We start from the raw sequence: 26,323 nt of genomic DNA, 5'->3' as shown, positions 1-26,323 counted from the left end.
TAAACCTAGTCAGTACAGAAGTATCAGATCCTGAAAGAAGTACTTCAGCACTGAACACAGAACTTTAATGTGAACATCTGTCTACTGAAAAGTCAAAGTCAACTTCACATAGGATGTTGAACTCCTTTTGCTTACTGACTATCCAAGAAGTGACAGTGCCTTATAAGACCAGTTAAAAAAAAAAAAGTTAATGCACATAGCTCAAAAGAGCTGACAAGATCTTTCAGTGCCAGTCCATCCTCCAATATTGATGACTTCTGCATGTATATCATGCAGGAAAAAGCCCCTTAAAAATAATCACTATTCAACTTAATTTGAAAAGGAAAAAAAAAAAAAAAAACCCCAAAACCCCCAAACCAAAATCCCCCAAGCACCCCCACCACACCTGCCTTAGTAGACACAGTATTTTTCATGTTCCATGACACCAAATAAGATGAGGAAAGTATAGATCTGAATATCCAGCATCCAGATCTCTGAGCAATCCATATCACAACTCTGTGTTCAGTGCTGAAGTATTTTTTTCTTTAAGAAACTAACACTTCTTCTAAACTGACTAGGTTTTGATCTAGTGACCACTGATGCCTGTGGAAAGCTTCCAGATGATTTCAGTGGGCATCTCTGGTATTGAGTTGACTCGTACATGCTTTCCTAACGATACCATTTAGATCTCGGTGGTGTCTTAAACAAAAAAAAAAAAAAAAAAACCACACAAAAACCCAAAAAACACCCCCCCACACACACTATCACCACTACTTTTGACTGACCACCAAATAATTACTTGTGCTATTTTTTTGAATCCTAGTTTCCCTCTTCAGTTTCTAGCTAAGTCAAAAATCCTTTATTCCACCCAAAGAACAGATCCAAGGAAAGCTGTAATGCAGCTTGCTTCTAACAATGAACCTCCTTTTGATTTCTTCCTAAACCAATAAGGGCAACAAGATCCTAGATGTTAAACTTGTCTTCCTAGCAGACCCCTGATTCACCTTATTTTTGTAACATGTAATTATGTTAGACTTCTGGGTTTTAACTTCAGTAGCAACTGCARTCCATAGCATCTTAATGCATACTCACCGATTCATCAGCCTGCTGATTTTCTACTTGATGTTCTGGTTCTTGCTGTTCATTTGCATTATTTTGATCATCATCTTCACCTTCATCCTGGTGCTGGTTGTCATGTTCATAAGCTGACAAATTTTTATTATTACTATTTGTTTTACAGCAGTTTCTAGTTAGTCCTTTCAAGAAAGGGTCTTGTATATACTCGCTTCTGTACATGTTTTAAGCTCTTTAGGGAAGAGCTGCCTACTGCTAACCTAAAAAGACAATGCTAACAGAATTATTATACCAGTAGGAAACCAACACAGACTGATTATATAATTTGAAGAGATCAAACAAAATCATAGGCAGAGCCAGGAATGTAATAGAGATCCACAAAGTCCAGTACTAGTTGCTTATTCAGTTGGACAGTTTTCCTGTCAGGAACGTGGGTATAATCATCAGCAATAGCTGTATTTTAGTCTGACAACTCAGCCAGTACTATTTGAACTTCTGGTTTTAAAATGAGAGTTTGTATTTCACTTGAATCCAAACTGGAGGTGAAATGAACATTAAACTCTCGCACGAAAGGCAGCAGAGGGAACCTGTGAACATGGTAGGGGCGTAACAAATTTTATCTTACCTCCTTCTTCTTCCTGAACACCTTGTTCTTCTTCCCCTTGTACAATATCATGGTCCATGTTATCATAACGACCCTGTTGGCTGAAAAAGTTAAATGCAAATATGTCATTTCAGTTTCAGAGTGTTCTTTCTTCAAGAAACAAATCACCCTAGTATATCTGCCCCTCTCCCAGCTCCTGCCAGAGTGGGCTTCAAGTTAGCTTTCTATTTATTACCTAATATTTTTTTCTCCCCATCAACTTTCCCAAAAGAAAATACACTTTGTAGAACAAGACTCTTGTTCAGTATGCTGTACTAACTTTATACTTGTACTTCTCGAAATATCAAAATGGGAGATAACACCTGCCTTGTATTATCAAAACTCCCAAGCTAGTACGTTTCATACTCAAAGTGCAAATACTATGAATTTGAAGCAAAAAAAATACAGTAACCTTCAAATAAAGAGTCTTAAAGACAGACAGCACTAATCAGTTATTTTGCTTAAAGAACAGTTTCAGCTTTGATCCTAAAAGGGGTTTACTTGTGTGATTATTTTCAAAGGACTGAAGATTTTGATTGTAGTAGTTTATAAAAAGCTCTCTGGTACCAAAACACTTTTCAAAAGATGGGTCATGTTAATCATTCTCTACTAATATTTCAGAAAAGAACATTCAGGAGGCTTAAGCTTCCAAAAAAGTAAAATTGTCACCGACAACTTTAAACTAAGCAAAAGCATAAGGGAGTATTACAGGGAGGGCAAGAGGCACACGGAAGCTACAATATTATGAATATAATTGCATTCACAGCAACTTTATGACACTAACAGGGTGTTTTTTTTTTCCTGAAGTCATGCTGTTGTCTCTACAATGCAAGTAATACCGGTCACTCTTGTCCACAAAGTCCTCAAGCAATTACTTAAAAATAGTGTCTCATTTATGAGAAACTTTAGCCTAAGGATCTAATGCAAAGATTCTAATGCAAAGTTCTAATACTAGAACTCATCAGTACTACAGGATCATAGTTGCTGCTTAGTGGAGAGCAATTGCCAATTGAAAGCAAGCTGTAAGACAAGGAACATTCTGGTCAAGGAGGCTAGGAGCTCCTGACCTCTCCCGAGGTGTGCATAGCAGTGTGCACTCTTATCATTACTCTGGACTTCAGAGGCTTCCGTAGAAAAACAAGAAGAGAAGGAAAAAGCTTAAAATAGAAAGTCAGATTTATCTTTGGAAAGGAGGAGATGAGGCACTTTGACTTTAGTTTCTGGGTAGTCTATGTTTACAGCATTAAACTACCCTCTTTTCACTAGTGGTATGATGGAACCAGGAAACCCAGTGCATAGACCACAACAGACTCATTTAAGAGAAGTTAACCTTAGCTGTTTTTTATAGAGTTTTTCTCCTTGTTCTGCCCGTTTCTGCAGCTCAAGCTCTTTTTCTTGAAGCTGCTGCTGCCGTAATAGCTGTCCTCGCAGTCTTTGTTGGTGCAGCAATTCCTGATGTTCTCTTAGCCGATTAGCTTCTTCTGCTCTTTGGGCTGCAAGATGTTGCTGCTCCAGCTGTTGTTCATAAGCTGGCTTGTGTCTTTTTGTTACAGCTTTTGTTAAAGTTGCCTGTCAAAGAAATGTGTTTAGTCATAAATTAATCTAAGTTTCAATGACCAGAAACAAGCATGCACAAACCGGTGATACCAAAAATTAGAGGGAAAATTATGTAGACACTAGATGCAATAGGGAAAACTTACAGGCAAAGGTATTTTAACTTTAAGCAAGGAGGAAACTTAAGTGAATTTTCTGAACACAGCCTTCTGAAGTTTTGATGTTTGGATGGTCAATTAGACACCAAATATGCTTCCATTGATTTAACTGGCCATTTCAGTAGGGCCTGCTTTGAGCTTTAAGTGAGGGACTGTACATTCTTTACAGCCAGTAATACTTAACCTATAGCTCCTGTATCACAGCTTAACCTGTCCCTGCTGTTATAGTGCATTTCTTGAACAACGGCTTCTCACACTGGAATTATATGGTTATTCTGCTAGGAAAGTGAGTGTTCAAAAGACCTAAGGTGAGGCCAGTAAAATATATTTTCCACTGGCAATCCAATCTAGAATGTAAATCGCTGGTTGTGTTTAGAGCAGCATAAAGCAAGACTTGCCTTTGCTGATTTCCCCTGGTTCTTCTAGAGATATTTGTTTTGCAGTTAGAATTCCCTGTCAAATGACAGTGAACACTTGGATGGAAAGGTGTTACAGAAGGTAGGTATATTTGAATGGGAAACATTAAACAATTTGCTGGGGTGCATCAAATTAACAAGGCAGGACAGCTCTCCATGGAAGTGCTGAACACAAGTCCAATTCTCATCAGCTATCTTCTTCCCATCAGCTACCACAGACCTCAAATTTCAAGTAGGAGGTGGGATTCAGCCTGGCTGCTCTTTTTCCCATCTGTTGCTTTTTATCAGCAGAATTAATGTTTCTTAAATAGCTCCATTTGGCAAGCACTCTAATAACCATGGGCTAAAGTTTAGCCTGAGTCCTATGCATCTAAGTGTTGTACTTTGAATCCCAAGCTTTCTGTAAACATGACACTAATTTTATGTAAAAATAGGTGAATACAAGACAGGGCCAGCAGTGGTTGAGGTGCCTCCCTGTAAACAACAGATGTAATCAATTAGTTGCTCCATACCTCTGAATGGAAATGTTCACCCAACATGTTGGTTTCTTCTTCTTTCTGTTCCTGTTTTTTCCACTCATGTTCTTCCGGTACTTGATCCTGTTCCTCCTCTAAGTGCTCAGGCTGACCCGCCTGCTCCATTTCTTCCTCTTCAAGTTCTTTTTTACGTTCCTCTTCAACTTGATCAACATGTTGCTCATCATCCTCTCCTGCTTCTTGTTGCTCCTGAATATTTAGTTCTTTGGCATGCTGGCCCTCATTAACCCCTTTCCTCAGATGAAAAYGCTCAGCTCTATCTTCTTTCTCCTGGCTATTTATTTCTTCTCTCCCTTTTGGCTTCTCATTCTGCAAAACATATACAAGATCAAAAAATATTACAGATTCCATGTTTTTAAGAGAGCTAAGGACCAAATACAGATACCTTTATTCTAGCTGAGTACAATTTTACCACTGCAAGGAAAGCCAAATGCCTGCTTTGGAACAAGATATCCTTCTTGCCAAGAAATATCAGTATCTGGCTCTTGGCCCTGTACAATAAGCAACATGTCGCGCAATAGAATCATAAAGTAATCTAAGCCTCTTTATCTGAAGTGGAACTATTACAACTCTATCTACAAGGAATGCTGTATATTTACTGCAGGTTTTATTGGCTAAGAATTTCTGTAAAACAGAAGTACAACTGACACTGTAACCTCTAGACTTCACACATGGTATTTTTTCCTTTTGTGCATCAGATAAAGTTAACATATTTAAAACTGGCATATTAAGAATGCCACTGAAACTTTATAAAACAAGTGAAAAGACAGTTTATTCACATCTTATTTGAGCTTTCCTGTATAGTAYAGGATACCTGAAATTTTAAAGACTGTATATCATTCAGAAGTTTAAGATTTGGGTAAGCTGTTTTAAGAAGTTGCTAAAAATCAGTCTGAAGGGCATTTACAGCCATCATTAACATTTTTATACTACTCAGTAATAGTAAACTGTTCCTCACTACTTTACTTGAGAACTGATAAAGGCGTACAATTATGCACATGCTTCTAATGGGAATTAAGTGTGTATCTAGTATTGTGCTGAATGAGAACGGTTTCTTATGGCTTCAGTAGCCAGTCAGTACTTTATACCTCCTTATGCTCTTCAGCCACAGCTTCGTGGTGTACTGGGAGGTCATTGTGGGGAGAAGGTGCTGGCTCCTCTGGTTGACTGTGTGGTTTTTCCAGCTTCTCAGGTTGTCGGAAACTTGGCATTTTGTTGAGTGTGTCCTTCAACTGTTTGTATTCTTCCACCTGGGACTAAAGTCAACACGTATTAGTTATATTGTATCCAAATAATCTTCCTAATCAAATGTAGTCACCACAGAGTGAACTTGCTGCCAAAACAGATACCAGAAATGCTTGATATTCAGAACAAACACCAAGGTGGAGAAGAGATGTGAGGTTTTAAGACTGGTTGTTTCCATGCACTAGATAACATCGATTCATCACAGTCTTTTCAGCCAAAGTGCACATGCATACAAAGTATATTGGAAAAAAACCCAAGAGACAAAGATGAAGATTTGTTATTTTCATGTCGGCAGGACAATTGTCAAAAGGGGATTATTCTTTTTTCTTTGTAGATTTTAAAGTGAAGGAAACTGAGAGCACCACAGCTATCTCCTTTATCGGCAGGGGGAAGAAAAAAAAAAAGCAGTTTTTAGAAACAGCAGTCAAATTTTAAAGTATATATACCTATAATAACATGTCATGAAAATGCCAAATCCTCAACATTTAGACAGATGTTACAGAAGACAATAGTCAAGATACAGAACTGAGGGAAAGAAAGTCATAGAACACCTTCAGTGAAGAGCAGGAAAAAAGAGGAAAGCTGAATTTCTTAAGTCTTCCTAAAATGCAACAACAGGATGTTGTAATTTGATTTGCTGTTTAACCCTGTACAAGATCAGAATATTTTCAACAAGCTTTAGTGAGCAGTGTGAGGAGCAAGACTGGCTGCTACACATTTGCAAGTCGCTGTCTATACAGTGGACAAGAAAGATTAATTATCTCAAAGTAAACTTTTGAAGCAGACAAGGTTTACGAAAGCTGCTCAGCTGACCACATACAGAAGGTGGAGCCCCATGGAAGGGGTTCGCTGCGACTCCGGTAGGGGCAGGGGAGAAAAGAAAAAACAACCCAACGTCATACAGCAGGGAAAAGCAATGATTTACTACCCATTTTGAAGTCAGAGAGGTGCATTTCCCATAAATATTATTTTTCTGTATATAAAATATATGTGTGTGTGTGCATGCACAYGCATACACTTTTTTTAATTCAAGTTAAAAATTGGCTAAAGTTCACAGTGACTGTGTAGGTCATTTTGTGTATGTTATGTAGTATCATAGCAATCAATAGTACAGCAGACAGGCATGATGCATTGATGTACAATGCAAAATACTCATACAAAACAATATCCACGGTGCTACAGATTGACATGATGCAATGCATGATAGCGCCGAAGATAGACGCACCTCGAAGCATCTTCAAAAGACTATGGCATCCATTAAAACAGACAGGCCTAAAAGCAAAGCAGAATGCAAAATAATTACACTTTTCTTTCCAGAGGGAAAGACAACAAGCTGAACTTGAGAAAAAGATCCAATCCTTTTAATGCTGCTTGTGATTTTGTGGACCTTGAAAACACTTGAATGAAAAAGTGAGTTGGGAATAAAAACCACCTGACACTGCCTTGTTGCTTTTCCTCTGTCCTCTCACCGACAGTCTTTCTCTGCTCCAACATTAGTCTTGATCTTGGGTTCCCTGTGGCCTACAGCTTGTATCAGTACAGCTGGCCAAATCTACAACGGCCTCGCAAAGTTCAAGCTTCATATATAGTTCATTTCAAAACAACATTTAAGAAAGGTAATGTTGCTGCCCCTTTTTAGCTAATTTGAGTTTCACCTTGTGTTTACTTTCCTCCATACATACTCTGCCTCTGTTGCACTGATGTGTATAGCTTTATAAACAGTCTAGTCATACACAAAATGAGACTTTATGATATACATTGTTCAGGTCCAAGTGATCTGAGTATCAGAGTGGGGACATTAAACTAATGGAAGTTCTAGCAGAGAAGACAGAAAAAGAGAGGCATTCCGCATCTCTCACGGAGGGAGAGATACTGCTCTTATCAGTAATACATGCACACTTTGGCCTATATTAGAGCTTTTTATTTTCTGACAGCCCTATAATTTGCTGCTGCTTCTTTTTAAGAGCAGCCCTTTAACTCATGCATTTTTCTGGAGTGTGCAGCATGGTGCTAACTGCAAATTCCCATGCGAAAGGCTACATGCATAACACTAGTCAGCTGAGCTAAGAGAAACAAGTTTTAGGAAGGTTAGAGCTAATGCAAGCTGCTTTCCTTTCTGACCTGCGCAGCAGCTAGTGCACTCTTGTGGTCTTCCAATGTCACTACAAGCTGGTTGTGTTGGGAGAGTAAATTCTTATGCTGTTGCTATACAAAAAGAAGAACATTATATGTTTCACATTAAGTTCATTCTAAAGGCAAATTCAGTAGCCTGTGGGGTTTTTAAACTTTGAAGATATAATTCCATTTATCTCAAAAGAGAAAATTCTGAGTTGGAGTTACAGCTCTTAGATATTCAACATGGAATACATACTAAATGCAAATCAGAGAAAGCGAGCAATGCAAGCAAACAAGATTTAAAAGGCCAGAATTTGTATACCTAAAAGTTTGAAGTTGTAGAGTAGATGAGTAGGTGTTGATAAATGTTTAAAACGATAGAGACAGAAACCATTCATTTTGACAAACTTTGTTTTAACCTTTTTTTTTTTAAAACTTGCAAAGTCTATTTTCCAATTCATATAGTAAATGCTTCTCTGATTTAGACTTTTTTTTTTGGGGGGGGGGAGGGGGAAGAGGAGGAGAATTAACTAGAATGCAAGTGGCAAAAGACAGGAAATCCAGTTAAGCCTTATTCCCCTCTTTTGCTGCAACAGAGAAAATGCAAGTTTTTGTCATAGCCCATTTCCAGCTTGTTAAAACTTGAACTTTTTAAGACCACCAGGAAAAAAAAAAATTGCCCTACTTCTTCAAAGCAAAGCCTACCTTGACATCTTGTAGCTGAGTATGAATGTCTTGGTGAGCTTTTCTCAACTGTCTGTTCTCCTCTCGTAAATTATACAGGGATTCTGTTTAAAAGAAACGACATACAGAAGCTGAACCTCAGTCAGATTGTTAACACTAGATAAAGCACCACAACTAAGATTATAATATCAGCTGCATAAGATACTACACAATTGCTATCGTCAAAACAGATCAGAGCAATTGCAGAGTTTGTTTACATTACATCTCTCACCCACTCCGTAAAGAGCTTTACATTTGCAAGGAGAAGACTCTGAAATTCAGTTAAGTTTTTAGCTTGGTGCACCCAGTCTGCAACTGGAATTGCGTGTTATTGCTCATGCTGGGGACTGCAGATGGCAAAATTCATTATGGTAATCTGAAACTTTAAAATGCAGAGAGGAAGCCACCCTTTCTCTTCCCCCGCATTGCATCTGGCGAGTGAGAATTCTGTCCTGTAGGACAAAGCAAATCTCGTAGACGCAGTGCCCAGATGGCCAGCTTGCTTAAAAAGCTTTACATTCTGGGCCCGGAGAGAGGGGCTTCTCTTCCCACCTCTTACATTACGTTGAAGTGGAATATCGCAGGCAGACACAAGCAAGCTCTGCCCACGCTCCAGGCTGGTAGGCTGCAATCCGGCTCAGTCCCAGAGCTAGCTGTGCGACTGCGCTGGTGCGGTGCCAAGGCAGAACAAACACAGCCTCTGCCTGCAAAATACAGTGCTACAGATCTGCAGACAGCTCCAAAATTAACAGCGCGTTGGGGACACAGGGCAGAAAGTGACAAAAGGCTCCAGATGGGTAAAGCCTCATCCTTTTGTTCTATGCAATTGTATAACTAGGATTTAAAAGTCCTGTATACTGTAAAAGAATCTCTTTAAAAGGAAATTAGATGCTAAGAGGAAAAAACAAATTATACTTCATCCTCAAAGTATACTGATGTAACATGTTTCACAGAAACTGAAAATAGATGAAAAGCAAGGTATAAAACATATGTAAAGTCACTTCATAAAGAGGCACAACTAAAATTAAATCTATAATAGAAATGGCAAACTTTTTTTTTTTGGCAAATGAAAGGCAGAGAGGGAAACCTATTTTTCCAATATTTAAACAAGTCTTAGAGCTAAAAATGAAAGGCAGAATCAACCACACTCCAAGATTTGACAGGCTTTTAAGTGGTATATTTCTTACSACTTCTCTAATCTAAATAGAAATACAAAGCACATACTTGAAAGTAAAATGAAGAGATTTCAGAAAGAAAGGCCGCAGAAAATCATCAAGAAAAACGTAACTTATCAGGAGGCATATGCTCTGTATGAATGTCCAGTTACTGAGAACAGAGAAAGTGCCCTTCTGTCTCATATCACACATCTCCTGATACTGGTAATTTTAAAATGCAGTGTCAGATGTATATTTTAATATGGGTAGCCAGATACARGTTGCATATACCTTTCAGCTTGGAAATTTCCTGCTCTTTTTCTTGCTGCAGTTGTAAATATCGCTCCTTGTGATCACTGAATGTTCTGCTAAACTCTTCTCCTTGTTTTCGGTGATCTTCCTCAAGGTCAGCATGCTGTTTCTTTAGTTCTTCATGTTGACTCTGCAAATACCAAAGCTGGACACTGGAAAAGCGTTCTGCATCTGCATATCTSGTTAATATTGTCTTTGGCAATTTGYTAAATAAGCCCAGATGAATAGGAAGCATTCACAGCAAGTAGTTTATTATTCAAAGCATGCATATTACAGATCCTCTCCAGCACAAAATGATCTCTGTGATGGGTAGCCTCCTGTGCTAAGGCTACGTCATCTCACCTGGCAGTTGCACTGTCCCGCTGGGAACAGCTGAATGTATGTCTGAGAAATTCCTTACATACCAAATTACATAGAGCCTGGTAAATAAGTGTTCCATACAACTATTTGTATTTGATAGGATTAAATAACCCACTGGAAAACATGGCTAGTAAAAACTGCCATAAATCCATCTTCCTTTTGTAAAAGGAAGGCACCATCTTCTGACATTCTGAAATAAATTACCAGAAGCCAGKGAGACCACATTCTCTTGGAAGAGCAGAATACCAGTGTCCTCAAACTGGATATCTCAGTTACCTACCTTCAACATCTGGTGTTGTACACTCAGTGCACTGTATCGGCTATTTGAATCTTGCTGTAAAATGAAAACACTAGTGTTATCAGAACAATACTGTCATGCCCCTAATCCCTGTACATGCAGTTATTTGGGAACCGCAGAACGGTTATAACTCCTTGGAATCTAATTAATCTCTCCACRTGCTTTGAAACCTACCAAGTATACCAACTTTACAGGCACAGCAGCAACAGTTTATTTTATGTTACATTACTCAGCTCTCAAGCTTCTCCCCATTTTTGACCCAAAACAGCCATAAAATATTAACCTACTGTCTTTATAAAAAGAGAGTTCTCTACGGGTCTYGGGCTGCATTGCCAGACACGGTTCTACTTCTGGCACTTAGTAAATACTAAGTTTTTTGATGTTTTTTATACTTTAGGATATATCCTACCAGAGCACTTAAACATGCAGAGTGGAAATGGAATAAGAGCTCCTTCAATTAGCATTTTGTGAAATTGCTCCCTTTGAACAGTTATAATTGCAAAGCATTGCTTTTTTCTCGCAACTCAAACAACATCCAATATTATTATAATATTAAAAACTGATACCAAGAATAACAACTTACCCTTCCTTTATTTAGTGTTTCCTGTGCTTCAAGTTTATAAACAAGAAAATCTACAACATAAAAGGGAAAGCCAGGAAGGTTAGAATCTGTACTTAAATAACACATGACATAACCATTACACATGTAAATTCTCTTAAGAGCTGAACATTTACGCAGTTATAACTTTTCCAAAAAATCTTCAACAGTTAAGATGAATTTAACATAATACTCAAAACTTAACAAAATATTTTCATATAAAAACAGTCTAAGTAATTAGGAATATATTCTAAATCTTAGTGTGAGATATAGGGCAAAAAGGCTCAGGATTACATGGGGTAATTAAATCTATTACATAAGTTCTCTTCGTAGAGGGCCAGTAATATCATTCAAAAGGAAAAGAACATTTATAAACTGTCTATTTTACTTTCTATTTAGGAAAAAAAGATATATACTTTAAAAGAAAAAAAAAGAGACTGCAAGTCAAGACTAAGTTTAAATAAAATTAAAAATTTCTCTTTTATTCCTTTATATTCTTTCTCAGGATTTGAAAAAGACTCACTTTTGCATAACTATAGATGACTGCCACTAGATGGCACCAGAAAGCTATTTAGAACTGTAGGATTAAARCTTTTTTTAACATGTGCTTAACCTCGGCTAAATTAGCTGTTTTAATTCAAAGGCTGAGTCATCAACTGTAGGAATAAATAGGAAAAGGACTTTAGGAATAGGACTTTACTCTGAAAATTGCAATGAATTTAGAACAAAAAAAAAGTTGGAAAAACTCAAAGGATTTTACTCTACAAAAATTTCATAAGGGGGCATAGGCTATGAAAGAGAAAATACCATATCATAACAAATACGATGTGTGCCAACATTCGTCCCCTCACGCACACATCCAGCGCAGAGATTCAGGAGCTTGGTTCTATTCAGAAGAGGTATATAAGCATGTGTTTACCTATACACGTGTAAAAATACCAAATCAGAGTCTAATTTCACACTTATGGAATGCATGAAAAGATCCTGTTACTGGTACAAGTTTTAATTTTTTAACATGATATCATAACAGGATTTACACATGCCCATATTCCATATACATGTTTGGGTGTATGTACAGCTACATGCACATATTCTGTGTATGCTATGCCATGTTGTAGTGGTCTGTAAACGGTACTATAAGTACATATTCCACAGATTTGCCAAGGTGGTCCTGTTAACATGTTATACACTGCTAACTCATTTAAAATTGAACAAAATATCTCTAGAGATATGTTTTAAAATATTCAACTTAACTTAGATGTTAAAGTGAAAAGCATGTTTTACCTTCTTTTGCTTTCTTATGTTCAAGCCTTTCCTTTTGTAATGATTTTTCTAATCTTGACCTGTGCTCGTATACAACTGAAAAGAGAAAATTTTGTACACAATTCATTTAAAAAGTAATATATAGTAAAAAAACAATATCCCCATCCCCAGCAAACCTGAAGAGCGTTGGCACAGAATGTACCAGGACAYGACAGGTGGAATAAGGTCATAAGGTTTAGGCCTGTTTACAACATTTGAGACACCGATGCTGGCTTCCCCCCCCCCCCGGCACTATATTGATCCTGAATTTTGGGTTATCTCCATTTCATGAGCATGGAATGCAATAAGCATGCAATTAATTTCTTTATGGAGATAGTCAGTTGTGGTGGATCTACATGAAACCTGCCAAATCGTCTTTCCATCTTAGGTACGCATGTACACATTTTCTCATGCTTTCATTCTCTTCTACCTCATTTTAAGGGGACAAGGAAATCACAACAATCTCACTCAGAAYGTGCCGGGGCGAATTCTTGCTAGGCACCATTTCTCACAAGGAGGGAAGAGATGCACGAGAGCAGGACAGGTTACAAAGGTGGGATAGTACAGTAGACAGGCTGTTTAGTCCAAGACATGGAAAACCTAAGATCAATTCCCAAATTCTTCTGAAAACTTGGACAACTCAGTTTTCTGAAGCCTTGTTTCTCTTCTGTACAGCCAGGACAACGGTGTCCTTTTACAAAACTGCAYGTTTAGTTTCACTTGATGTCTCTCAGAAGAGATGGTGAGCATCACTCCTTTACCCTTTCCTCCCCACTTGCCAGACTGAAGGATYATTATCCGAACTACTGTATCAAATTTGTAAAGGAAAAATACTAATTAAAAATCCCAAGAATGTATAATTACATTCGCTTAAGCTCTGTTGAACATAAACACCTTTCACAGTCCAAATTTCAATTTGCCAGCACTCTTTAAAGAGTAGTTATACAAGTTAATGGAATATGCGAGTTTACCATTAAAAATAGGAAAACCGTTTTCTGAAAAGTAAAATATTGATGAGTGTAAGCCTTTAACAGGAAACATCAAATAACAATTTGTATCTTGGCAGCCTCAGAAAACTTCCTTTAGCACCTTAAAAATTGTTCTTAGTTCCACTAAGATGTATTCTGCAGGTTCTTTAGCTATTGACTTATCTAGAAGTATTTACGTTTTCACTTAGATGCTGGATTGCTAATCAGTCCTTGTCACCTATCTCTACTTTCTTATTTATTATCTGAAGTCAAGGGCAACAGTCAGGATGAACTAATGCATCCACAGCCTCTGCAACAGAGCGGGCATGTAACGAACATGCACAAAGTCACCAGCAAGTCAGTCTCTAGAGAAGAGAAAGAAGGGCAGCAATGGCTTTATCTTGGCACCGAAGATCTTGAATACTAAATTACATTGCAAAAGGAACAGTGGCTGTAGCACAGCAGCTCAGGAGAGAAATTAAAATCCATAATGGTTTTCTCCTCCCATGCAATCAGGAGTGGAAATAGGCTTTTTGGCAATCAGACTAGACCACACACAGATCCTGAGTTAATATTTTTCATTTCGCTACTTGTGTCTGCTACTGTACCTTCCCCAGCTCCTCCGCCTGTTTTAACAAGCCGGGGGGGGGGGGAACTACACAACAAAACCACAGTGATGAGGGCAGGAAGAAAGGAGAAAAATAATAATGTAATACTTTGGGTTTTAGGGACCACAGTGCTCTACACCTTTGACAGCTAATTTCAACTCCAGCTGAGCTCTGGCTTTCCTAACTCCATCCCGCACTTTGGAGCGATGTCTCTGAACTCCTCCCAGAGAGCCCATCCCTGCTTCCACTTTTGCTGTACTTATATTTGGAATAACAAGATTTGGAACAGCTTAAAATAGTCTTTCAGATGACCAAAAAAGCAACCCAAGAAAGGGCTATGAAATGAGAAACAAGCTTCCCACCACCCCTCTCCCCTTCTAGTTCATTTGCTGGTTGGTTCAATGGCATTTTTCCCTAATAGAAGTCCCTTGTGCAAGTTTATGAAGTATCCAATTAAGAATGGATTTAAGAAAGCATAGCTTCCGTATTTTCCCTTATGTCCTTTTTGGGGATAGTTTACAGGTCAGATCATGTAAGGACATATGGGTGTTTCTCTCCCATTAATGGGATTGATTTCCACCCATCAAGAACTTCGTACACAGGAGTCCAAACTACAAAACTCTTGGTTATTGTAGCAATTGATTCTTCCTTCTCCACTGCCAGCCTGGAAAGGTGATGTCTGAGCAAGAAATGCAGAAAAATAAATACAAGAAAAACACTTCCTATTATAGACTTCCCAGGAGGAAAATAGATATATTTCATAGCGTAATTTCTCCCACTCCTAATTTTGTATTAGTCTTTGCATAAATAACTGTGTTTTGCTTATATGTTAAATTGGACAGAATGGTACAAAGTAAATGGAAAAACATCATCATCTAATGGCTGCTATGCACTATACCTAAGCTGAAATAACTGTAGATAGCAGATTTAATTAAGTTACCTGCATAATGGTACCTATATGGATGAACAAAAGAACATGAATCCACAGAGAAGCAATACAGTCTCAAAGAACAAAGTCCAAAGCCAGTACCAGTAAGGTCAAGGCTAGTCAAGACACCTCCTGCCTTCAAACAAGGAAATATWTAACAGTTCTTGAATTCATTCCAAATTGAAGTCTTTGATTTAAGAGAAGAAAGTGAGGGAAAAGGTAGAAATTGGGGGCGGGGGCAGGAAAAAAAAGAAAACCACAACCCCTCAATAGGTTCCCAGCAGATTACACCACTACGGCCATTGCTGACCATTAATTACAACACAGGAGTCAAATGATCTGGTGAAAGAAAACTTGCTTAACATTCACGGTTAGTCCACTTATCTCTGCTTCGCGCCTCTAAGCAGTTAAAACTATCATTAACAAAAATAAGCCATTACTGTATACTTAAAAGAAAGTATTTTGTTTTACATCATCAGTAATTCCGCAACTATGTTACTTTGCTATCTTGGTCCATCAGAAGCACGATTCAAGAGAGTCTAAAACACCCCAAAGCTCATTGTCTCATATAATGAATAATTAAGATTACACTAGGATTTACACATACATAATACAAGAATTTCTCTTAATTTTAAGGTTAGCTTCCTCRTGCAATTCTGCAATCCTTCTCTGAGCTTATAGTAGTATCTTCTTTGGTTTAAGAACAGCAGATTTCAATCATCTTGGCAATATTCAGTGTTACTTTCTCTCAGACTGTGGCAAAACTGAAGTGAAGCAGCAGTGTGTGGTAAGCCACCACTGGCACTTTTCCACTAACCCTATGAAGAGTTGTAGAACATAGGCTTGTTATAAAAACACAATTAAATTTCCAATTCTTTTCATTGCAAACAGAACCATTGAAATGTGAATTAATAAAAATATCTTTTCYGTTGAGAAAGTTCCTATGAGGCTAGTAAGAATCCCTTCAATACGTATGCAGGATAATTATTATTGTTGGACTAGAAAAACTAAGAGTTTGATCAAAGAAGAGATTTTTTTACTCATCCGATACTAACGTTTTGTGCCAGGAGGATGCGTTATTAATATTGCAAGACCTGCTCCCCAAGCTTCAAGCTCATTAAGTCAGTGAATCTGGCTTTAAACAGCAAGAACCACTATTTCACCCACTGATGATCTTTTCAGAAGGATTCCGCACCACAGCACAACCCATTCTGGTCACACTATATACTCCACCTATTTTAAAGACTTAGTTGAGAGTTTTTCAATTTCACTGAAATACCAGCTTATTGTAAACTTTTAATAAGTAATTAAGCTATGGAAGTATGTCCKCTAATAAAGACTAGGAAAAATGTATTTTGTTAAGTATAGTGCAAGAAACAACATTACGGAAACCTTATGGTAACAACATATTGAACAGACACTGAAGTTGTTTCATATTTTATGACCTTTAAGTTCTTTGTTTTGAATTTCTACAAAGAATACAGAAATAGAAGCCAAGGTATCTGAAACTGATTGCGTGCGAGAAACAAGTATTTTTACAGCTTAATTATGGAACAATTTTGCATACAGACAGGGTGGACCAGTCCCATTTCGTTCACCRATAACCACAACAAGCACTGCATTCAGTACTGCGGTTACATTTACTTTAAAACAAACTCCTACACTTTTCACTTTACTTATGTGAAAAACAACCAGGTAATTGCTTTGCCAAATTACAACCAGTTACAACCAGTTACTACAAGAGAAGAGCATAGAGTTTTGCCTAGAAAACTAAATCATGCATTGACAGTTGTACTTAAAAATAACAATTGCTTTAATTCCCTGGTCATTTATGTTGGTCATAGCGTTAATGACCGAGAAGTTTGTATTTAATATTCAGATCTTTATGATCAGGGGTTTCRTAGCGTCTGTCGTAGGCTTACCACTGATTTCAACTGCACAAGGAGGAAGTGTAAATACGTAACATCCCTCGCTTTTAAGGGATCCTGCATCAGAAGTAACATACYGATTAAAATCCTCTAGCTTGCGGTCAGTCCTCCTACAGGAAATCAGGAAGGGAGACAAGGACTTGAGAAAGGTAGGAGGATCTGGGGCCGAGCAGCCCGAGCGCAGCCAGCTAGCGGTGCGTCAGAGCGGCGTCACGCCGCGCGGGGAGCACGCTGGGGGGAGCGYGCCGCAGGGCAGCTCCACGCCGGCAGCCGCGTCTCCGTCACCAAAACGGCTGTCCCAGATCAGTGCCGCAAACAGCTCCGACGGGCGCCTGCGCTTGCGTCAAGGTTTGCCTGCAAACCAGATAAAATCTACCCAAAGATAAAGAAGAGTTAACTGTATGTATTTTTATATAGCTTTTCCAGTCTTGGAACACTRGAATTTTTTGCAGGTAAGCTCACAGTTGACTCATTGACTAAAGCTGCAAAAGTCCTGCCTTCAGTTCTACAAACTCCAGTTTGGGCCCCGGTGTGTTGGCCGGGAACAGAATTAGCACGGATGCCCTCTGTGAAACTCGTCCTACATCAAGGAGTTTTCCACATCCTGAYATGGCAGGGCTTGGTAATAGATTACAAAAGGTATCAGAACTAATTGTGAGAAAACTTCAAAAAGCTTTGGAACATGTGTACAGTTCAGATAAGCATATCAGAAAATTGATACRCTTATCAAACCTTCAGCTTTGCAAAGAGAGAAAAGAAAATCCACAGCACAACGTGCAAAAAGTGTTGCAGATCTTAGAAGTTTTGTTTGACTRCAATACTGGAAATAGGAGAATGCTGGGGAATTTGGACCACTGATGGGGTCCGTCACAGAAACACATGCTTATGTTGCTAAGAAACAGTTTTGGCCTCTATTCAAGTATCAAGAGGACATGAAAATTAATTTCTGAACTGAAGAAAACATCTAAATTTAATACAATCTTTTTACTTCGCCCTACCTCCCTTTCTTTGAGGTCAATAACATCTCTAGGAAACAGAATTTGTTTTAAAAAAACTACTAACTAAAACATTCCAATGATGAGGTGAGAGAGGGGAAGGTATTTAATCACATTGAGGCAGTAAACTGTAATAGCTGCTGCTAAAAATAAAAGCTTGAAAAGGGATATTAAATATCATTAAGTATTTAATCCATAACCATTAGGCTTCAGACATGACTTTTATTAAGAAAGAGATCACATTTTCTATCCCAGAAAAGATTTCTTCCAATCTTCGATGCCACCCACAGTGGGTGGGACATACTAGATTAGATTAGCATCTCACCTCATATATCGTATTTTCTGTATGCCCATGTAAAGGGTAAAGGGTTTTTTAAAGTGATGATAAATGCAAATAGTTCAGACAAAATGTGTTTAGTAACTTTAGACTTAAATTCTTAACCTCTTTTGCTTTTATGATTGTATTTACAATAAGACGTTTTTCTGCCAGACACATTTATACAATTGTTGAGCTCCTCTACTGATGAGTTGCCTAAATGTTACTTATATTATCCTTTACACTACACAGGGTGGTTGGCAGATTTACTTCCAAAAAGCTTCTATTCCTTTTGCTTTTCATTTTTTTCTTCTTTATTCTGCTATTTTTGTCTGGATACACCAGATCACTTTATAGAAAAGACACAAACATACAGCAGAGCTCCTTCTCACATCATCTCTGAACGTCTGGGTCTGCCCATCTCTCACAGCTCTAGGAAACAAGGCCTTGTTCTGTCTAAAATTGTTTTAGGCTTTTTTGATTTTATGCAAAAGACCAGTGATTCTATCTACAAGATGTGAATATTAAAAAAAAGTTTTTCGGAGACTAGCGTAAAATCAAAATTTAAGAAATACAGTGTATGTACATGTTTTAATGGTCTCTCCCAACTGAAACATACATTTGTATTTTTATCATAATGAAATACCACAAAAATTGATGCAATAATTATGGTTATCACCTTACAAAACTGCTAAACCACTTCCTTAAATTAGTTCATGACAGTTCTAACACCAGGAACCGAGTCAGCTCCAGCTGTATCCTTCCAAAATGGAACATAGAAATCAATAGCTTAATTTAGCAGTTCATAACCTTCCTTGTAACAAAAGATCATTGTCAAACATTAAAATGGGCATCCAAGTAAGAGAGAGTAACTGAAATACTGTGAGAATTCCATTGTTCGATGTAGCRGCATAGATAGGAATAACCTGCTTACTATGCCTTCAAGACCACAAGCAGGCCACGGTTCTCTCAACATCTGTTAAGTTAAGCCCTGTATATGACTGCCAGACTCGGGGACCTGAGTCACCTTGGGAAAATATGATACTGGGCTAATTTTGGATAACTTAGAAAAAAAGGTGGAGGAAGAYGTAGAACAATAGCAATTTCTTAATACTTGCAGAAAAACCTGAGGTAGTTTGGTTTATGCTGGATTTCCAGAAAAAGAACAGAACTGCATCCAGCTCATAAGACCCTCATTTAAAAACAAGAGCATCCGAACAGGCTGAATTCCCTAAGTGCTCACCTCGGATTCCAACATAACTAGAAACTCACCCATCTGATCCTAAAACAACAAACAATTGCCCAGCAAGGTGTTCTTCCTTAATTACTGGTTCTGTATACTCCTCTCTTCCAGTAGTCTGAATTATTTAGCTTTCATTACCATTAACCCTCAAAATAGCACCTGACTTAGCAGGACAGATTTAATTACTTTTTCTAAGCAAGGTTCCTATTCCAAAGTGAGCAATGTGAACTATATTAATCACAAATTGCTGGCTGTATCCTCACCACTAAATAAGGGAAGACTTAATGCACACTCAAATCTCTGAGACTGGGCGGAGATCTTATTCATAATGTTCCCCCACCCAGATATACAGGGTGACCAGCCTGTATCCTGCCCAGAAAAAAACAAGCAGCCCAATGAGATAAATATAATGTTCGAAATGCATTAAGACATARTAATTCAATCAGTTTTGCTCACAAAGGAAATAATTCCATTCTGTCATTTAGGCTTTCCTTGTAATGGTAAACCAACAATCTCAATTGAACCACTCTGAGCACCCAACTCTCAGACATTAACTGTAAAAATTTTGTAAGTACAATTTTCTAAGTACAAAGTCACAACTGCCCTGAAACGCTGCCCACATTGTGTGCTTCRCAGGACCAGCTATCACTTAGACCCTGCTGCTGACTACAGGATTTCTGGCTCAGTTGCGGTTGTCAGATCATGGCAGTGGCTGTTTCATCCTCTGCTTCTCTACTGGTCTCCTCCAACAAAGCTAGTGATATGTTAAGTGATGCAGAAGCTTCTGTCAAGTCTTTATCTGCTAGGGGTAAATGAGAGAAGATGTCAYTTATCAGATTGACTGGATTTCAATGTATTTGCCTGGATGTCAAAGACACCAGAACGCAAACTTTCCAAAGCACCCACCCATCTTGCCTACCTCCTCCTTTCTCTTTTCTGCCTCATGCCACCACCTCATTCTAGGTTCAGGGCAACTAACTGTCTCATAAACCTTAAGGGAACATACAGGACAGCGATTCCTCACACTTACTCACTTTTAGAATTAGGGTGCAAAGTAGAAAACTCTCCTCTGGAATACAGAAGTCCATAGCTATTATGAAACTCATATGGTTGATTTTTGTCTACAGTTATTTTAAAGGTTTCCATCTTTCCTTATCCAACTGGATGATGTTTAGCTACTTATAAGCCGAGTCTGGATGTTGTAGCTGAGACCGAGTTTCAAGCAGAATTTCAAAATAGCTGGTTGTAGTATTGGCTTTTTTTTAATCCTGTGGAAACAAAGTCATATTAAGATCCAGAAGTTAATTCAACATGGTGCAGTCATAGCAGTACTCCTGCTCTCCCTATCCCACACGCCAACAGTGCGCAGGGAAGTAACCTCTACTGTAACAGTGCTACCTTGGATCTTTCAGATCTCAGACAGCAACAAAACCCAATCAAAAGAAGTGCTGTTGGCCCTGCTGGGAGCCTGGTACTGGAAGACAGAAGAGATGACACAGTCCTGACACAGACTCTCTTTAGCAGATATGTGTTTCTCTGAGCACCAGCAAGTTAAAGCACACGCGTGGAGACTTAGCATGCATGACAAACTGCTACGCGCATTAAAGCTTACTCTACAAACACTGTTTTTTTCACCCACACATTCAATTATTTTCTAAAATTGGAGGGCATCATTCTGTAGTGCTGCATGCAATCTGAAATTAATAGGAATCACAAGAGTTCAGGCTGCTGTTACTATGGACAACATTCAAACCATGTAGGGCTGCATAAGTGTAGCTCTATTTGTATGATGCATGTGAAGAATAAGTCATCACAAGTGCTGTTAGTTGTTCCTCCTACCAATTTAAGGTAGAAGTTTAAATACAGTCCCATAAAAAAGGAGGTGAGACAGTTAAGTACATCCACATCTTTGCATACTTTACTAAGATCAGTTTTGGTAGGCTACATAATCAGCAGGCAGACAGGGATAATAAATATTATCTACTAACATTACASAGTACTTGTGATCTACTACTGTGATGCATTATATAAGTCTCTGTACATATAGCTGCCATAGGTCTGATCAGCTTCTAGCAGGTCACCTSCAAGGAAGGTTCTCAGTTGGGGACAAATGGGGACAATAACTTCCCCAACAGGCACAGAAGAATTCTATATTTGCTCTTCAGCTGGTGCTTTCTAGCACTGGGTCAGACAGCTTTGGGGAAACCCACGGATTGTCTATAATWAGGTAAACTTTGAAATCTCAAGTTCAGAGCCCCTGCTGGGTTGCCTCCCAAGATTATGGCTCAGTCTCAGACTGCAGAAAGAGATTGCCTGAAGTCCTCAGATAATTAAGGCTCTAACAGAAAGAGCAGGAAAATTAAGATAGTACAAGGCACTAAATGTAGGCTGTTATTAGGATTAGGGATTAAAGCAGATTAAAGCAGATTTACAGTACACAAGGAGTTAGATGATACCTAGAGGCTAAGACGACAGAAGTTGTAAGGGCTAAAGAGCATTTGTAGAYACATTTAGACTTGAAGCAGTCAAAGATAGGATCAGCTTTGTCTACAGCTGTCAATGCATATCTGTTCTAATAACTGAAGTCTGTTCCTATATAGYTTAAGACTTAGTTTGATGCATCTTTGTAGGAGACAAACAGTATCAAGGTTTGTTTTATCATTTTAAGGCAGATGAAATAAGATTAYCTTCAGGTTTTGAGCATATAATACTCAGAGAATGAGATTAAAAAAAATATAATCAGCCTGCTGGGAAGATCAGCTTCTCTATGARAGACCTTATCTGTAAGAATGACTCTGGGTTTTCTTAGCAGCTGTGAAGTTTTGTGCCATCTCTAAATTTTGCCTCCAGTATTCCCATTGGGAGTTATAAAAGAAGCCCTACTTTCTCCATGTGCAACAGAACTTTGTTAAGAGATAAAAATGCCAAAGTCTGACATTCTCTTTTGTGTGACGGCTTGGAAGCCTGACTTTCAAATACAAAAACTGCTACAATGTGAACTGTCTAAAGAGGAGGAGCTTAAGATCTCAGYCTCTCGAAAACGATTGTTCTTATCCTATTTCCCAAACCTGCCATTCTTCTGACCGCACCCTCGTCTTATTTCAGAAAGCACAAAGTTCTCAGCTGAGTACCTAAAGTTTTGAACACCAGAAAAAGCAGAAGTCCCCACAGCAGTAGCTGTACGTACCACTCTTCATATTGGCTGAATGGGCTAGAGGATTGAGACCCCTTTCCGCACCCCTTTTTARTGCTCTGTGCATTCTCTCCCTTGGTAGATGTCAGTGCTATTTCTCCCAAGTGTACAGAAGATTCAGCCCTGGTCCATGTGTTTTATCCATGCAAAGCAAAACCATGAAAGAGATAAAACATCTAAGACAACTGACTTTTCAACCAGACTCATTCAGGCACAAAGAATTGGCCAGCACCAAAAAGAAGGTTCTTACCACCTGGCATAGATGGAAAGTCTGAAAAACTATGCAGAGACAGAAAAACAGTAGAGAGGATGCTAGAAAGTGAATGGAGACTTCACTCTGAACTACACCTGAGGATCCTTCCCAAAATCAGGGCAGACCAAAGGCACTGAAGTTGTAAAACTCTGATGTGACACACAAACTTGGGAGTTACCTACGCTCCTTAACCATTTCACCAACTGACTCAAGTTTCCCTGGAAGCCCTAGAGGCGCTCCTCTGTGTATACTCAGGACAGCAGCTGTCCTTATAGGCCTGAACAGTCACGACTAAACCCAGCCAAAACCAGGCAATATTTCAGTGTCATCCAAGTGCTTCAATCCAGTTGGCCTTCTAGGAAAACACCCAGCTCAGCACAACACACCCTCAGGATCCTCAAAAARAMAAGACAAATTTTAGAAGTTGCCTCTTTTTATACACAAGCCCACTGATGAAGTGCTTGTTTAGGAAGTAGAAAGTCCAGGTTCAGTTCCCTCCCCTGCYTATGACGACATTTAAAGCCCTTTTCAACCACCTAGAAGAGAGCTGTAAGCACTAAGGAATCAACTGTCGTGGACACAGGCACTCTCTTTTCCTCCTGGCAATGCTTTCTCACCRAACCTGCCATTTTAACAGTTCCCATTTAAAAGATTTCAGAGTGCTCCCAGCATAATTCAGCTCCCAAAACTSTCTCTACAGCAGTATCTGTATCTTAAGACAGAACCTGGTTATGTCACACAGAAAAGATGAGTCAACACTGCTTAGTAGTGATACATTTTGTTGTTCTTACAAAAAGAATAAGCTCAGAGAATAATCTCTCACGTTGTTAAGGACACCAAAGAAATGTAGCCTAGATATCTGTAGAGATTTTTTCTTTGGCAACAGGAACACCGTAGATTTAAAATCCAGGCCATTTAAGAGTTCAAAGTGCAGTCAGATCCTGCAAACATGATTTTGTGTCAATGTTTAACATGGTTTTAAAGTAATTAAGAAAATTCCTTTCTGTTGTTTCATATTAAAGAGTTACACAAACACAATAACAAACTATTTCTGAACCTTTCCTATTTGTTTATCTCCAGGTAGGTGAATTGGGCACAGACACCAGTTCTGAATTCTATCTAGAATTCTATCTAGAATAATTCTATTCTATTCGCACTAGTAAACTCGTTCTGCAAAGATGGAAGCGATGACACAAGGCAATTCATCCCGGAAAAAGCTGTATTAAATATACAAGGAAAGACAGGGAAGAAAAGTTTATTCTCTAGCTCACTAAGCCCAGAGCCTCAAAAGTATTTAGGCATATAGCTTGCATTTATTTTAGTGGGAAACTAGACTTGCTGCTGCACCTCCAGGGGTCTTGGCCTTATCCTCTCTTAGTTGTATTAGCTGTTGTCATAATACAGGAAARTTTTAAAGATCCTATTTTATTGTTAAACCATGTTTTTCCTTGTATGCTGTGACTTACTTGCTGCTAATTTTTTTTAAAAACAAAGTTTATGGCTACCATCTCAGGTATATATCAGATCTCCTATTTAATACACTTGAAATGTTGGCATAGGTCCCAAAACCATAATTGTTTTAAGTTATTCCATTGATAACCAAATGTATTGACATTTTTAGATTCTGGTTCATATTTAAGTTCCTCACTAATACATTAAAAAGAGTAAGAGGAAAAACTATATATGCAGCATTGTCTCTGCATTTATCAACCACTAGTTGCCTGCYACTTCCACGAATTTATTTGGATAGACGACAGCTCCTCAAAATAACGTTTAGGAAGTGGAAAGTTTAACCTGGCAATGCAGACCCAATGAATCCGATTGATAGTTTCTCTCTTRGGATAAGATTTGCTGCATGCTCCTCTTTGGTGTAGTGAGAGAAGCATAARAAGCTAACTTGTTGAATTTTAACCTGAGAACAAGATGTTCCTGTTTGTTTCCTCTTCAAATACCGTTGGCAACTACACAGACTAGCAAAAGTAGCCCTTTAGCCATCTGCCACATACTCATCTTTCAGCCAATTAGGTGTACCTTCTCAGTGAAGAAAATGAAAGTTTTTAATCAAAGTTTTCCATAGCACTCTAGTTTTATTACCCGAAATGGAAGTACTACATAATRATGGTCTCAGACCATAGCTAATCATATTCATTAACAAATCACCATAAGAACCTAACAGCATAAGTCCAATTCTGCTATCTCTGCATAAAAACTGTGAACTTCTAAGCATGCTTTTACACAGGCTTCCACAGTGAAGAGTATGACTGAAGATCACTCTAAGTTAGGTACTGTTACAGCAGCTAGAGGTTACTCTTATTCTTGTTTTGCCCAGTTTTAAGAAACAGAATCCTAAAGAGTTTTGAAAGTTGGCTCTGGACTTTGCGCGTGACCTGGCAAGTTGCACTTGACAACTAGAGGTGCAGAGGTCTCGCGCTTCCTTCGGTGCTGATGCTTCGCGTGTGTATTTCCTGCTTTGCACCTGATTTCCAGACAYGCAGACGTCCGAAATCAGCATCTTTTCATCTTCAAATATGGAATACCTGTGTCTGGCSCACCCTTAAACTAAGATGCATGCATTTATGTGGCAGCTTTGAACCAAAACACCGCAGGTCATTCTAAGTGTACCAGAACCACCTTATTCAACTGAACTACTTGAAGCTTACTTTCGAATTACCCTTGAGAGAAAGGTTTTAGCAGAAAATTCCTCTMCCCGCTGGAGCTATTTAAGCGTGACGCTGCCCTCCAGGAACCGCAGCCTCACGTTTTTGCAGCCGAGCAGATTAACACAAGCAGGGGAGCGCGGGAGCCTGCGGGAGCCAGCGGAGCGGAGGCGCCCGGCGTCGCCGCACGGCCGGGAGCACGGGAGCGCAGGAGCTCGGGAGCGCAGGAGCACGGGAGCACGGCGCCCTCCGCGCCTACGAGCACGAAGCGGCAGGGCAGGAGGAGCAGGGCGAGGGCAGCGCCCCGCAGGTCGCTTCGACGGGGCCGGCACGGTGCCTCGAGAGCCCGCGGGCTGCGGGGAGCCCAACTCCGCGAGGGGCCGGAGAGCGGGCGCCCGGCCTCCCCCGGCGCAGCAGGAGGAGGAGGAGGAGGAGGAGGAGGAGGGTTAGGGAAAGCCGAGGGAAGGGCGGCCCAGGTGCCGCCGGGGCGGCCGCGAGCGGTACCTTGTAGCTGAGCGGAGAGGGACTCCTGGTGCTGCTGGTACTTGAGCGCCATGGCCTCGGCCTTCCTCAGCTGGCTCTGCAGCTCGTAGTACAGCGTCGCCCCGTAGATGAAGCCGAAGACCACGGTCAGGAGCAGCAGGGTCTGGAAAATGCGCTTCTGTTTCCGGGAGCACATCCCGTTGCCCATAGTCGCCGGCGGGCGCCCGAGGCCCCCTCAGCGCGGCTCGGCGGCGGCCGGGGGCGGCGGCGGCGGCATCGGGAGG

At 39.4% G+C, this 26,323-nt stretch overlaps 1 protein-coding gene across 1 annotated transcript in view; it reads right to left on the bottom strand.

Annotated features, from left to right (window-relative positions):
* GOLIM4 (golgi integral membrane protein 4) overlaps positions 1–26,298 on the bottom strand; it is a 31,871-nt gene extending 5,573 nt beyond the window's left edge. The window contains exons 1-11 of the mRNA XM_026062094.1: positions 26,061–26,298; positions 12,450–12,524; positions 11,151–11,200; positions 10,550–10,603; positions 9,889–10,039; positions 8,426–8,508; positions 5,449–5,616; positions 4,337–4,669; positions 3,027–3,265; positions 1,679–1,758; positions 1,072–1,184 (exon numbers count right to left, since the gene is read on the bottom strand). Coding sequence (XP_025917879.1) covers positions 1,072–1,184; positions 1,679–1,758; positions 3,027–3,265; positions 4,337–4,669; positions 5,449–5,616; positions 8,426–8,508; positions 9,889–10,039; positions 10,550–10,603; positions 11,151–11,200; positions 12,450–12,524; positions 26,061–26,247 — 1,533 coding nt within the window. The 5' untranslated portion in view covers positions 26,248–26,298. The remainder of the gene's footprint in view (positions 1–1,071; positions 1,185–1,678; positions 1,759–3,026; positions 3,266–4,336; positions 4,670–5,448; positions 5,617–8,425; positions 8,509–9,888; positions 10,040–10,549; positions 10,604–11,150; positions 11,201–12,449; positions 12,525–26,060) is intronic.
* Positions 26,299–26,323: the final 25 nt, after the last annotated feature.

The sequence above is a fragment of the Apteryx rowi genome, unplaced genomic scaffold (assembly GCF_003343035.1).
Source record: "Apteryx rowi isolate R43461 unplaced genomic scaffold, aptRow1 scaffold_10, whole genome shotgun sequence".
Classification (NCBI taxonomy): Eukaryota; Metazoa; Chordata; class Aves; order Apterygiformes; family Apterygidae; genus Apteryx; species Apteryx rowi.
Note: the sequence above shows the minus strand (reverse complement) of the source record. Positions and strands in the feature narration are given on the sequence as shown.